We start from the raw sequence: 15,292 nt of genomic DNA on the forward strand, positions 1-15,292 counted from the left end.
TGCAAAGAAAATAATTACAGAAACAAACATCTTCCCCTCCCCACTCCTTACAATACATTTGTTATTAGGTATTTCCTCAGAAGTACTGATACTTCAAGTCTTCCAGTTCTCTGAAAGAAAAGAAAAATTACTGCTTTCACAACTGACTCCAAGCTACAGCTGTCACAAGAAAGATACTACAAAACAGATTTCTGATGAAAAACAAAACAAAAAACAACATTCCGCCCCCAAACATACTGAAATTTAATTGTTTTGGTAGTTGAACTCTACAACTTAGAGTTGTGCATTAAAAAACTCAATGGAGATTCTAGTATTAAATAGATAACTTTATCCTCTGTTACATACTCTATGCATCTGAAACATGTTTACATACATGAGAAAAGCAGTGACTATGTCACGCATTTCACCTGGTGTTCATGAAATAAGTGAATATGGCCACATTGTTTTTTTCAAAAAAACACACTTTTAAAATAGAATGTAAATTTATGTTTACTAAGTAGAATAAAATAAATATTTGAATTTAAACTGAAACATTTTTATAGCAAAGGTATAATTAGAAAAAAAAACATCCATCTCTTTACAGGGTTTTTATTTTCTTTCCCAACAGCCACTGCAAAGGAACACTGATTTAGCATGCAGGCGACACTTCAAAACTGCTACAATCCTTTTACAGCAATTGCACAGCTGATGTACGTTTGACAATTATGTGGCTCAGTTAGTATTCTGAGCAGCAGCAGAAGTATTTGAGAAAAAGCATCACAGAGAACAGATGAAAACCAAAATAAAAACAGTTAATATACCATGAATAGAAGCACTCACTGTATAAACAATATTCTGTAGGATCAAAGTTTAAAAGAGTATCCCAGTCACTGCCAGTACATTGCTTGCTATGCTTTTGCCAACAGTACTCATAAAAATTATAGAAAGGTACAGATTTACTCCTGCCACTCTAATTGCATACACCTCAAGTGACCTTCATGTGCAGACATGGGAACACGGCAGACATTACATAGGTCAACGCATTCTAGTCATTTAGTAGCTTACACTGCGTCAGATTTGCTCTTGCTGAACTTGTCAGTGTTTTTCTGTCTTCTTGGCCAGCCCATCAGCCAGGGGAATAATGAATCAACAGCATCAACAGCAAAATACTAGAAGTGCCAATCTCTAACTTACATACAGAATGTAATACAGAGAACTTGCTCAAATACAAGGTCATACAGACCCACTTAGATCATTCAAACGGAGGTAAACAGACAAGTGAATCCCTAGAGACGCAATCAGTTAACAATGGCACATAAAGAGATTAAGATCCTCCATGTTCTGGTTTCCATACGTAAACCTAGGAAAGAATACCAAGGCAGAGACAAGACCTAGGGTAGAAATATAATTATTTCCTAAGAAGAGGAAACTCCATTTATTGCTGACTACAGCCCTTTAGAACCAAAAGATTTAGCTAACCTTAATGCACAACTTAATACCATTTATAATAAATTACAAAAATCTACACCACCCAAGTCTTGGAAGGCAGATGCAGGGACTGTGAAAATCTAGACCTCAGGCCCACTGTAGGAAAGGATCTGGTTCGAGACCATCTTAAGAACCTGAATGTACACAGGTCCATGGGACCTGATGAAATCCATCCGTGGGTCCTGAAGGAGCTGGCGAATGAAGTTGCTAAGTCACTATCCATCATATTTGAAAAATCATGGCAGTCAGGTGAAGTTCCTGATGACTGGAAAAAGGGAAATATAACCCCCATTTTCAAGAAGGGGAAAATGGATGACCCAGGGAATTACAGACCAGTCAGTCTCACCTCTGTGCCTGGCAAAATCTTGGAGCAGATTCTCTTGGAAGGCATGCTAGGGCACATGGAAAACAACAAGGTGCTTGGTGACAGCCAGCATGGCTTCACTAGGGGGAAATCCTGCCTGACCAATTTGGTGGCCTTCTATGACGGGGCTGTTCAGCCTGGAGAAGCAAAGGCTGAGTGGAGACCTCATAGCAGCCTTCCAGTATCTGAAGGGGGCCTGCAGGGATGCTGGGGAGGGACTATTCAGTAGGGACTGTAGTACTAGGACAAGGGGTAATGGGTTCAAACTTAAACAGCAGAGGTTTAGACTAAATATAAGGAAGAAATTCTTTACTGTTAGGGTGGTGAGGTACTGGAATGGGTTGCCCAGGGATGTTGTGAATGCTTCATTCCTGGCGGTGTTCAAGGCCAGGTTGGACAGAGTCTTGGGTGACATGGTTTAGTGTGAGGTATCCCTGCCCATGGCAGGGGGGTTGGAACTAGATGATCTTAAGGTCCTTTCCAACCCTAATAATTCTATGATTCTACGATTCTATAAATCAGGATCTAAAGAGTCTATAAGACCTTCATACAACTTATATGCCTCAGACAGGCTCAACACCATGATGGATATTTCTTTGATCTGTTCCTAAAGATCCCACAACTTTATCCCCCTATTCCAACATTTATCTTTACCATTAGCATCCTTCTTACATCCATCCCACAGTCAAGTCTTTCTTTCAATATGTAAGCACCTGCCCCAAACTGTTTGGTAAGGGCAAAGGACAAGTTACAATGACTGCACCAAAGGACTTTAGGCATAAGGCAAATAAACTAATATGCTTCAGGTTAATTGTTATTTGGGAAAAAACACCAAATAGCCTTGCACGATTTGACTTGTTTTACCAAACTATCGCAGGATCTCCCTAAGTCCTTTGCCATACCCTCTAAATACAGATTAAAATTCAAGCCAAAAACCCCCAAGAATCTCTGGACATCTTCATAACTCAAGTGCAGACTTTGGAAAATATTTATCACTCCCTTGCCTCTTCATATCATTACAATCAACTGTACTGTCAATTAAGTTACATGTGTGAATGTCAAATCAGGGAATTTAACATTCAATACAGACACACAACACAGATATAGCAGTATTACCACACAATATTCATTCTTTGTGTCAAATATTATATAGAATATTATCCAGCTGTGCTGCTTACACATAATTGAGAAACCGTATTTAAACCTATTTTGCTCTGAAAAGAAACGGAGTACAGATCAATACTTCTTGTCCCCACATCTATTTACAAAACAAAAATTCATTATTTTTGTGAAATGTGTAACTTATGTCCATATTACCAAAAAAGTAAGTTATACAGCACAAACCCAGTACTAAAGAGTTCTAACGTGTGCAACATCATTGAACTGGTAACTCTCTTTACAACACATTCACATTCGGCTGGCTCAATAGATTGTTTTCCTGTGGAATTAAGAGGTTCGTAGTCTTTGAGGCTCTTAAATCCGTTGCACTTTTGAAAGCTTAGTCAATATACAATAAAAGGAGTAAAATAAGCTTGCTGATGTGTGAAAAGAACACTCTAATCAGTATCCTTGAGCACATGGATCTAAACGTCTACGCTGATCAAGGGCTAAAACTAGCTTCAGTTCTGCAATTCTGTGAAGATGACTTTTTTTCTCCTTGATTGTCTCCAATTATGATGCTTATTTTCCTATACTACTGTAACCTGAAAAGAGACAGTGAGCAGTAAAGCTTTTTCACCCGTGAAATTAGTGTCTGTGTACCTCTTTTATTCGTGAATTCAAGGACAACCCTTTTAACTCTAATTATAACTTCAGTTGCTCTAACTGGATATGTCTGAAAAACACTAGAAAAAATAGCTGCTCCAATACTTTCTGCTTTTTCTTTGCTTACAAAGAGCCAATTCTGAACTGTACAGGTCTCAAGTGCACCTTGAGCTGTTCATGAAGAAATGTGCAATGCTTCTTAAAACAGATGTAAGTTATGGAAGTACAATACAGTATACTACTTTACATGTATCTAAAATATTCACTGCAATTTTAAGGAAGCAGAGCACAGCTGCTACTTACAAAAAACAAATTCAAAAAGGTTTTCCCTGCTTGGAAGTGAGTTTGTCTATTTCTCATCAACTCAGGTGTCTATATTAAATTTAGTACTGGCGATAATATTAGTTAGAGACTCCTGAAAGACTCAGATTCCATAAAATAACTGGCCAAGTATGTAATGAACAGATTCCAGTCATTCAAAGAAGCAGATTTTCAGCCATGTGAGGAGTTCACCACCATGTTCATTCATTGTGTAAGCTAGGAACGGAAAACATTCATGAGGAAGTAAAGCATGAGCAGACTATGCCTGTTATACCACTGTTACCTAGAACTTTTGAACACCTGTAGCTCAATTATTCAGACTACAAAGCCCACACAGAAAAGCTCTATTTTTCATGTTATCTAGTATGGTAAATACTTCCTGAGCAAAGAGGATATTTTCAGTTACCTGAAACGACTCCAGCATTTAAAAATTCTCATAGGAAGTAATTTATTCTATACTGAGCTTTATCCGATATGCAAGCAGATTATAAAGTCTTTTAGGTAAGTCATTCAGCAAAATTAAGGAGCTTGTATTTGATCATATATCAAATCTGAGGAAAGCCTGTTCTCATACTCTAAAGAACATATTAGGAGTCATCCTCCTCCGTTTTGCAAGTGAAGGCATGTTCTTCTGAATGGAAAAGACATAAATTAAAACATGCATAAATTTGGTCATCAGGAAACTCAGTAACAATCTCCTTTGGATTCAAAGGAGAGTAAAGATTCACAGAAGAAGACTTCAAGAACCCCAAGTTACACAAATCTCTAATAATGATGCCTACCTTACAAACTAATGAATGGAATCAGTAACCTGGAAGAGACATTTACTATTTACTTTGTATTCTAGCAGCTCCAAAACAAATATTTATGCTGAAAATAGTGGGGGAAATATTTTTTTTCCCAGCCAGTACAGTCACAAAAACATTCTACAGAAGCACTTCAGGTAAAGTAGGAAATGATTATTTAAATAGCAAATTCATAAATTAGCGTACATGACCACAGGTATTCTGGGCTGTGTGAGGTATTGAAGTTATTAAAAATACCCTACTGGATCATTACTAAACCAAAGCAGTATAACATTCTCCTCTTACATGCAAATATCAGACAGTAATAAAACATTACAAATTAATTCGAAGTAAATACCTAGCTTCATCTTCCCAAAATACAATCTCAAAAAGATAAGCTTTGTTGCATGTATGTCTTTCATAAATTCAGGATATTCTGAGTTTAGAAAGAAGGAATAATTTTTGCAGATGAAAACTGTGAGGAAAATTCAGTCCTTGTACTTTAATTAACATTTCCAAGAAGAACTCAGTTCCTTAAAATTTCATCTACAAACAAACATTCAGGTCACACATTATGCCATCATTTTATGTTCATTCAGATGTGACACTGTTAAAAAAAAAGGCATTTCATTTGTACTGTTCTCATATTGGAAAAGATTTCTTATGTTGCCTGAAGTATAATCAGCAGCATAACCCAGAGATGATTTGATTTTCCGTTTGTTTACATACTTGTGTATGTGTGTGTAAAAAAGATTTACCCTCTTGCATTTTTTCTGGTTTTATCTGAGTAACAGTCAGCTTGCAAAGCAATAGGAGATGAGTGAGATTCAATCAAAGTAGTTAACTAAACTGACTGGCTGTTTTATGCAATACACTGCTTTTAAATTTCTCCAGTGGAGCTTCAGCTCTTTAGTTAATTCAAGCCTACAGGTTTGTGCTCCTGTCCTGTTTTACAGTCCGGTTAGTAGTCTACGGACCCTGACATCTTTGGCTATAAACTCCTTTATGTATTAGAATCCCTCCTCTCTTGTTTGGACAGAAGGTAATAAAAGCAAAAGGAGTTCAACTGATGACTCTCAGAAAGTGAAAAAATACTCAATTTCTTCCAAGCACAAGGTAACATAATGTTAAAAAGCGTTATTTGCACAGGATCTATTGGTTATGGCAAACAATTTATCTTAAGTGACTGTTTCTCAGATAATTAAATAAGAAGCCTTTTATGTTTTACCCAGGAGATTTCATATGTTTGACCTTTTAAGCTTTTAAAATGTCAGGTTCTGTAAGATTCTATTAATTTTAATGTAAGGCATTCTAGATATCAAATAAAGTTTACTTTTTTTTTTGCCATAGCTTCACAGATTCAGCTCATATTTGTCTTTTAGGAATTTTATTGTACATAAAAAAGTTATCTTTTTACTGTGAAGAATAATGTTCTCTCTTCCTCTTCAATTAATTTTGTAAGACAAAAGTCTGTATAAGACTTAAGTAGCAGAGGACAAATATCTTCTAATATAATCATCCCAAGAAAATATTTTTTCTAAAATCACTACATATTAAAAGGAATATCCTGAGGCAAATTTCCTTGTATAACCTACAAAATGTTATACATAAAGGTGTATAATCTTAATTCTGGTACCCTGCACTTTCCCTTTGGCTCCCAAAACAATGAGCACAATTGAGCTTTTGGTATTACAACATCTGATCTCTTAAAATCACACTGTAGTTGTTTATTACAATTAAAAAAGGTGAACCTTATCACTGTGAGTTGTTTACCTAATGAGCTGTGATCTTTTTTTCTTATGGGCTTAGTAGAATGCTGTTCTTAAATTTACAGCCAGCAATACAGAGCTCTCAAAGCCAACGAGCGTAAGTGCAGAATTAAAACTGAAAAAGATTAAGAAAATTTCTGAAAAAGCTATTTCCTTAATTACCTTCTCCTGAATAAAAAAATCCTCTAAAAAAGCTTAATTAAAGCTGCAATCCTATTCATAGGAACTCCAGTACTTAAATCAGTCCTTTGCCAGTACAAGCAGGTATGTCATCAATTTCTTTTATAAAAAACTGAGTTCTGTTTTAAAGGAAATAATTTGCCTTCTACTCCAATTGCTGTATTGGTCAGAAACCTTACCCTATTTACGAGCCTATGTCACTTCTACTCGCTTCATATGCTGACAATGTCATCAAAGATGAACAGTTCTTTTCTCTCACATTAAAGTTTACATTACTAACGCTTTAACAGAGAGCAATCATATGCCTCCTCCATCTTTACTTTCACAGGATCCTCAACTCAGCTTTGTCTATAAAACAGGTTCATATTTTTGCATATGTCGTAAACTGAAGAATGTTTGAGAAATTATTTTCCTTTGTTACCTTCCTGTAACACATTTCACAAACTGCACCACTGAATAGTCCTGAATTTAGCATTCCAAGTAGCAGTTAATCACTATTTTTGATCAGCAAGTCAAGTTATATTTCCTTTCCACTTATTAAATTCCTGCTACCCAGTAAGCTTTTGCTCCCAGCCTCCTTTATCATCCTCATTGAAACCTGAGACACAGGTCTTAGTTAATTTGAGGGCCACATTAAATTGTTTCAATTTCTACCTGATCCTTATTACTTTGTTGGTTTTTTTTCTTTGCCTTAACAAAGCTGAAGAACTTTTACATATTATGTATTTTTTCCAGGATTTCTAACTGTTCTGAACTTTAAAATGCAGTTTCAAATATCAATATAGCATCATTTTCAGGCCTCAGACTACTGTCTAAATTCCTAAGATCCTTCTCACATTAAATTTCACTATTATATTCTATTAACCTTATTAAAATACATTCTTTGAAATTGAGAGCCACAGACACAGAGTTAGTTCTGTTAATCATTAAACATAAAATGAATCATTTATCTGTCTCCCAACCTAAGGTTCTTTTCTTTCACGGATTCCTTACCATTTTCCAAACCAATCTAACATCATGTCTTGCTAGTTTGGTAACAATGAAGTGAAACGATGACGTGGACAATTTTAACTGGGATATAACTCCCTCATACAATATTCTTACTATTTGCTCACAATTTTTATCTAGGTACTTCTAACAAAATGCAACAAAATTGAATATCTTACAATATTGCAGTGCATTCTGTAAAAATGTCCCCAGAATTATGCTGAAAGAACAAGTTCTATCTGAAATACTAATACTTTGTGTTAACAGTACATCATAAAATACTTCATGATTCTGCTAATACTTCATGCTTCTATGCAGTCTACCATAACATTACTAAACAATGTCAGTCACCACACCTTTGATTCTAGCTTTCTTGAACACCAACATCAAAGACACCTGTTCTTATATCCTCCAGCACCAGCCATCGAATCATAGAACGGTTAGGGTTGGAACTTAAGATCATATAGTTCCAACCCCCCTGCCATGGGCAGGAACACCTCCTACTAGACCAGACTGCTCAAGGTCCTGCCCAACCTGGCCTTTATCACTGCCAGGGATGGAACATCCACAGCTTCCTTGGACAGCCTGTTCCAGTGTCTCACCACTCTCACAGTAAAGAATTTCTTCCTTATATCTAACCTGAATCTCCCCTGTATAAGTTTGAACCCATTCCCCCTTGTCCTACCACTACAGTCCCTGATGAGGACTGCCTCTCCAGCATCCCTATAGGTCCCTTCAGATACTGGAAGGCTGCTATGAGGTCTCCACACAGCCTTCTCTTCTCCAGGCTGAACAGCCCCAGTTTTCTCAGCCTGCCTTCATACAGGAGGTGCTCCACCTCCAGTCATCTTCATGGACTCCCTCTGGACTTCCTCCAACAGTTCCATGTCTTTCTTATGCTGAGGACACCAGAACTGCACACAGTACTCCAAGTGGGGTCTCATGAGAGCAGAGCAGAAGGGCAGGATCACATCCTTTGACCTGCTTCTTTTGATACAGGCCAAATGTAAACTCATAACCAAATGTAACTCTGTTCCTTAAATAACTGCTAACAAAATAGTTACCTATATAAATAAATATATTGAGTGTGCAACATAAACCTATTTTCATGCATAAAAGCACTACATTCTGGTGAATGCAGATATTCTTTCATGTAAGAGTACACAAATGCCAAGAACACGAGCTATTCCTCCTCTCATCACACACTTCTGTCTTGCTAAGACGTCACTACTTAAAACCAAAATAAACCATTAATTCTCATAACGCACCTTTAGGGTCAGCCTCACAATATTACACTCCTGCAGAGGGTTCAGTTTCAGCGTTTCTCCAAGGTTACTGCAGCCTGATGTTTGATGCTGCATTTCACAACAAACACAGACACCATCACTGTCAAACTTAATCTGTGGAAGAAAAAAAGAAAAAGTCAGAGAAAGTATAAATCACCAGAAATACACTTAAGACTCTTTCCAAAAATTCTATTTACAGTTTAGACAATAGTGACTACCAAATGCAAAATTAAAATCTCCATGCAGAATCCCCTGAAGCAGAATGTCTTCCATTGACTAATGTAAGCTATAAAACCAGGTAAAATGCAGAAAGAGGACACAATACCAAAGAGTGTTACTTTTTATGCATCTTTCTGAAAAAAAATTATTTTCTGGGGGCAGATGAAACCAGGGTAACTCAACTGAATAAACATCAAATCATACCCAGTGGGGAAAGACAAAAAATAATAGAAAAAAGGCAGAAAATATATGAAGCAGTCATGATAACAAATATAATTTATGCTTACATATACATGGAAAAATAAATGCGAAAGAAACCACAACACGTATCCGAGGAAAGAGAACACAGCATGAAGAAAAAGTGCAAGAAGCAAGAATCATAGAATCATACAATAGTTAGGACTGGAAAGGACCTCAAGATCATCTAGTTCCAACCCCCCTGCCATGGGCAGGGACACCTCACACTAAACCATATCACCCAAGGCTTCATCCAACATGGTCTTGAACACTGCCAGGGATGGAGCATTCACTACCTCCCTGCGCAACCCATTCCAGTACCTCACCTCCCTAACAGTAAAGAATTTCTTCCTTATATTCAATCTAAACCTCTGCTGTTTAAGTTTCAACCCATTACCCCTTGTCCTAGTACTACAGTCCCTAATGAACAGTCCCTCTCCAGCATCCCTGTAGGCCCCTTCAGATACTGGAAGACTGCTATGAGGTCTCCACGCAGCCTTTTCTTCTCCAGGCTGAACAGCCCCAACTTTCTCAGCCTGTCTTCACAGGGGAGGTGCTCCAGTCCCCTGATCATCCTCATGGCCTCCTCTGGACTTGTTCTAACAGCTCCATGCCCTTTTTATGTTGAGGACACCAGAACTGCACACAATACATCTTCACACACTTCTCATACTCACACTGTCAGCAGAATCCTATCAGCTTCAAAGAGAGTAGTATGGCATTCATAGGTAGTAGTTTTCAACTGAGTTGCTTACAGCATTGCAAAAACAACCCCAGAATGAGTCTAAGAGAATGCGATGACAGCTCCAGAATTTCTTTTCCTTTATGTGTAAGTAATTTCTCTCTGCTGATCTCAAGGCAGAAAAATAAAACCACCAAAAATACACACCTGCTTTATCAGCCAGCTTCTTTTCAAAGCATTGCAGTAAACGGATGACTATTCTCAAATAACTGAAAATCAAACTTAGATTGAACAGCAGATAAAAAAGTATATGTACATTCCAACTTCTAAGCATGCAACAAATGCATATACTATCAATCTTGCAATTATAAGACAATAAATTTCAGTCACTTTTCTTAGAGAACACATTTAAATCTTTCTGCAAGCTTTCAACAAATATGTGAGGGAAAAAAAAAACCCACAACCCAAAATGGACAGATACAGGCTTATCCATCCTGCAAAATGTTTTATTTTATTTAGAAGAGTTAAGCATGTGCTTCACAGACACAGGCTTATAAAAACTACAGAAGTCACATGGACAAAACCCAAGCCCTTGGGCCTGATACAGCATTTGCAACTAATAGCATAAATTCTGGAGCAACTCCCTTTAAGTTAATAGTTAGTATGAGGTACATTTAATCTCATATATATTTTTACTTTGGTAAAGGTTTGCTCTCTTTTCCTATGTTCAATTTGTCTTGAATACAATAAGCATTCAATGTTTTTACATTGCAAAAAGCATTGCGTACTGCCTTCTTCAAAGACCTCCATTAAAGCACATCTTGCTAAAAATACCAAACCCTGATCATTCTCAAAAAGTAAATTAAAAGTATCTACGTACGATTCTAAAATAATCCCATTCAACTCAAAATATTCATTAAACTGATTCTGACTTCCTCATTTAAAACCCCCAACAAATCAACCCTCCAAAACAATACCCACAGAAATGTTTTTTTTCCCACTTACTTACAATAAAGACTTCTTTTTAAAGAAAAACAAATTAACCCTGTGTATGTTTTTACCTAGCTTGTTAATGTGAACTGTCATTGCTTTAAATTTTCTCAGTAAGGCATTTCTATGTGTTGTCCATTCCCATTTTTGCAGGTTATTTAAAGGGCTAACAATGGGATACAATACTTTACTTCTTCAGGTCACCAACTGCAATGCAACCTGGGTTAGTACTAGAAAAGTAATTAGTCATCACATACAAATGCAAGTTCCTTGAATTGTAAGTTTAAAAATACCAGATCCCAGGTTTCTGTATGCCAGTAATCAGTATTAGGAATGACATTCATGAGAAACTTCCCTGGCTTCCATGTGAATTATAAAAGGTTCAATGTACCATTCAGGTATACTCAAAGTAAAGATGGAAACAGAGTGGCTTGATGGCGAGAGCTGTGAATCAACATCTTACTCTTTTACACTAAAAAAAATTCCAGGCACAAATCCCCAAAAATGCTACTCTAATTCAGATTCTTTCCTCAGATGTCACCAATTTCCTGAACAAAAATAGACTGCAGCACTGCTTGTAGAATTACCTCGTATAGCCTTATATGTAGAATAATTTCAACACATTATTTTCTTACTGCTCAAGACCTTGAAGAATGTTTAAATTGTTCATATAATCTTAACAGCTATGTATCTCAATACACAGAATTTTTAGTGTCATCCATATCGGGCTTATCTAGTACTCTCTGCTTACATGCTGGTGTCCAGAACAGTGCCTGGAATCACAGAATCACAGAATCCCAAGGGTTGGAAGGGACCTCAAAAGATCATCTAGTCCAACCCCCCTGAAAGAGCAGGGTAACCTAGAGTACATCACACAGGAACTTGTCCAGGCGGGCCTTGAATATCTCCAACATAGGAGACTCCACAACCTCCCTGGGCAACCTGTTCCAGTGCTCTGTCACTCTTACAGTAAAGAAGTTCTTCCTGATGTTAACGCGGAACCTTCTATGCTCCAGTTTACACCCATTGTCCCTTGTCCTACCACTGGATATCACTGAAAAAAGCCTAGCTCCATCATCCTGACACCCACCCTTTACATATTTGCAAACACTGATGAGGTCACCCCTCAGTCTCCTCTCCTCCAAGCTAAAGAGACCCAGCTCCCTCAGCCTCTCCTCATAAGGGAGGTGTTCCACTCCCTTCATCATCTTTGTGGCTCTGCGCTGGACTCTTTCAAGCAGTTCCCTGTTCTTCTTGAACTGAGGGGCCCAGAACTGGATGCAATATTCCAGATGCGGCCTCACCAAGGCAGAGTAGAGGGGCAGGAGAACCTCTCTTGCCCTACTAACCACACCCTTTCTAATGCACCCTAGGATGCCATTTGCCTTCTTGGCCACAAGGGCACATTGCTGGCTCATGGTCATCCTCCTATCCACCAGGACCCCCAGGTCCCTTTCCCCTTCACTCCTTTCCAGCAGGTCAACCTCCAACCTGTACTGGTACATGGGGTTGTTCTTCCCCAGATGCAAGACTCTACACTTGCTCTTGTTGAATTTCATCAAGTTTCTCCCCACCCAACTCTCCAGCCTGACCAGGTCTCGCTGAATGGCAACACAGCCTTCTGGTGTGTCAGCCACTCCTCCCAGTTTAGTGTCATCAGCAAACTTGCTGAGGGTACACTCAGTTCCCTCATCCAGGTCGTTGATGAAAATATTAAACAGCACTGGTCCCAGCACCGACCCCTGAGGGACTCCACTAGTCACAGACCTCCAGCTAGATTCTGCCCCATTGACCACAACTCTCTGCCTTCTTCCTTTCAACCAGTTCTTGATCCACCTCACTACCTGATCATCAAGCCCACACTTTCTTAGCTTATCTATGAGAATGCTGTGGGAGACAGTATCAAATACCTTACTGAAATCAAGAAAAAACACATTTACTGCTCTACCATCATCCCTCCACCTAGTCACTTCCTCATAGAAGGCTATAAGGTTGGTCAAACATGACTTCCCCCTCATAAAACCATGTTGGCTATTCTTAATAACCCCCTCATCCTTGATATGCCTAGAGATGGAGTCAAGAATAAGTTGTTCCATCACCTTTCCAGGGATGGAGGTAAGGCTGACCGGTCTATAATTACCCTCCTCTATAATTACCAGTCCTCCTTCCTGCCCTTCTTTAGACTGGTGTAACATTTGCCATCTTCCAATCCTCAGGCACCTCTCCTGTTTCCCACGATTTACCAAAGACGAAGAGCAGAAATAAGACTCCATTGAAAAACATAATAAACTTCACCAGATGAGATGCAGAGGAATGAATGCTTGCCATGATGAAGGCATGCTCAGGGCAGGATGCTGTCTCAGTAGGCTTCAATTCTTGAGACTTCAGACTGCCCTCTAGCCAGCACAACTTGTAAAAGACTTAAAATCTGGCTCTGTAAATTACACCATTGCCCATCCCCTCAAAGGAAGCACTGGAGATAATTGTCTACAGCAGCTCACAGAGACTGGTCATACCCTAAGCCATAGATACTGTAAAAGAAATAAAGAAAAAAAATAATAGTTCCAACGCCTTTATAAGAGTTACATTGTTTATTTTTAATCAGCATACAACTTGGTTCACAAGGCTGGTGTAACAATTTCAGACAATGTTTTTTGTTTTTTTTTTCAATACCCTCTTTTTAATATTTTCTTTTAATAAGTGAAAGATCAGACCAAATCCAGCTACACAGTTTATGATCAGATAGCCTCAGCTTGTTAAATCAATGGAAAATACAAACCACTAAATGCCACTGGGGAAGTCTTGCTCCTGACCCTCTCTGGAAACGGTTTCAACTACTCAATAAATGCTACAAAGTTCAAAACTTACACTTTGAACTTAGAGCTGTGTTAAATTCAGTAGCCAAATGCTACAGCATACCTGCTATACTAGCACCAGGCATACAGTAAATCAATGTAGTCTTCAGCTGCTAGAAAATTTTTATACTGACAGACTTCAGATTTCTACTGCAACATCATTTATTCCTCTGATTTATGCTGCCCCAGTTCAGCGAAAGATAGACAGTGACTCATGATGGCATTTCTAATAAGAAATACAGATCCTGAGTCTACTTTTATCTCATGTAACGAACGGGTGTCACAGAAATAAGGCTGAAAAGACCTGGTCAAGATTCCCCATTTATGAGAGATTCTTGATTAATTCTGAAAGATGCTACATAACTTTGTTCTGCTCAATAACTGTCCCTTTAATTCAAGTCTTAAAAATAGCTAAGAGAGAACTGTTTACATGAAAGTTCCTGCAGAACTCATACAGCCACCCTGTGACCTAAACAGTGTCAAAACTACGCTTTTTTTTTGTGAGTAGTTTATTTTTAGTCTATATCAGACCTCAAATGTCATTCACTGTGTGGCTTCATAAACTGATGGCTTGGCTTTGCAAGCAAAGATTTGGGAAGGGTTTTAACCATGCTTACTACAAGCACGATGACCAAGGGCATGTAGGATATAGAATCATAGAACCATACAATAGTTAGGGTTGGAAAGGACCTTAAGATCATCTAGGTCAAACCCCCCTGCCATGGGCAGGGACACTTCACACTAAGCCATATCACCCAAGGCTTCATGCAGCCTGGCCTTGAACACTGCCAGGGATGGAGCATTCACTACCTCCCTGCGCAACCCATTCCAGTACCTCACCACCCTCACAGTAAAGAATTTCTTCCTTATATTCAATCTAAACCTCTGCTGTTTAAGTTTCAACCCATTACCCCTTGTCCTATCACTACAGTCCCTAACGAAGAGTCCCTCACCAGCATCCCTGTAGGCCCCCTTCAGATACTGGAAGGCTGCTATGAGGTCTCCATGCAGCCTTCTCTTCTCCAGGCTGAACAGCCCCAACTTTCTCAGCCTGTCCTCACAGGGGAGGTGCTCCAGTCCCCTGATCATCCTCGTGGCCCTCCTCTGGACTTGTCCTAACAGTACCATGTCCTTTTTATATTGAGGACACCAGAACTGAACACAATACTCCAAGTGAGGTCTCATGAGAGCAGAGTAGAGACCTGCTGGTCACACTCCTCTTGATACAGCCCAGGATACGGTTGGCTTTCTGGGCTGTAAGCACACACTGCAGTCGGCTCATGTTCATCTTCTCATTGACCAACACCCCCAAGTCCTTCTCCGCAGGACTACCATGAATTTCTTTTTTGCCCAACCTGTAGCTGTGCCTGGGATTGCTCCGACCCA

The 15,292-nt window shown here is 38.7% G+C and overlaps 1 protein-coding gene across 2 annotated transcripts in view; it reads right to left on the reverse strand.

Annotated features, from left to right (window-relative positions):
• ENTREP2 (endosomal transmembrane epsin interactor 2) overlaps positions 1 to 15,292 on the reverse strand; it is a 115,856-nt gene that overhangs the window by 27,677 nt on the left and 72,887 nt on the right. For both annotated transcript variants that reach the window (XM_005145674.3, XM_031045973.1), the window contains exon 4: positions 8,906 to 9,037. In XM_005145674.3, the coding sequence (XP_005145731.2) occupies positions 8,906 to 9,037 (132 nt within the window). The remainder of the gene's footprint in view (positions 1 to 8,905; positions 9,038 to 15,292) is intronic.

The sequence above is a fragment of the Melopsittacus undulatus genome, chromosome 9 (assembly GCF_012275295.1).
Source record: "Melopsittacus undulatus isolate bMelUnd1 chromosome 9, bMelUnd1.mat.Z, whole genome shotgun sequence".
NCBI classification, from domain to species: domain Eukaryota; kingdom Metazoa; phylum Chordata; class Aves; order Psittaciformes; family Psittaculidae; genus Melopsittacus; species Melopsittacus undulatus.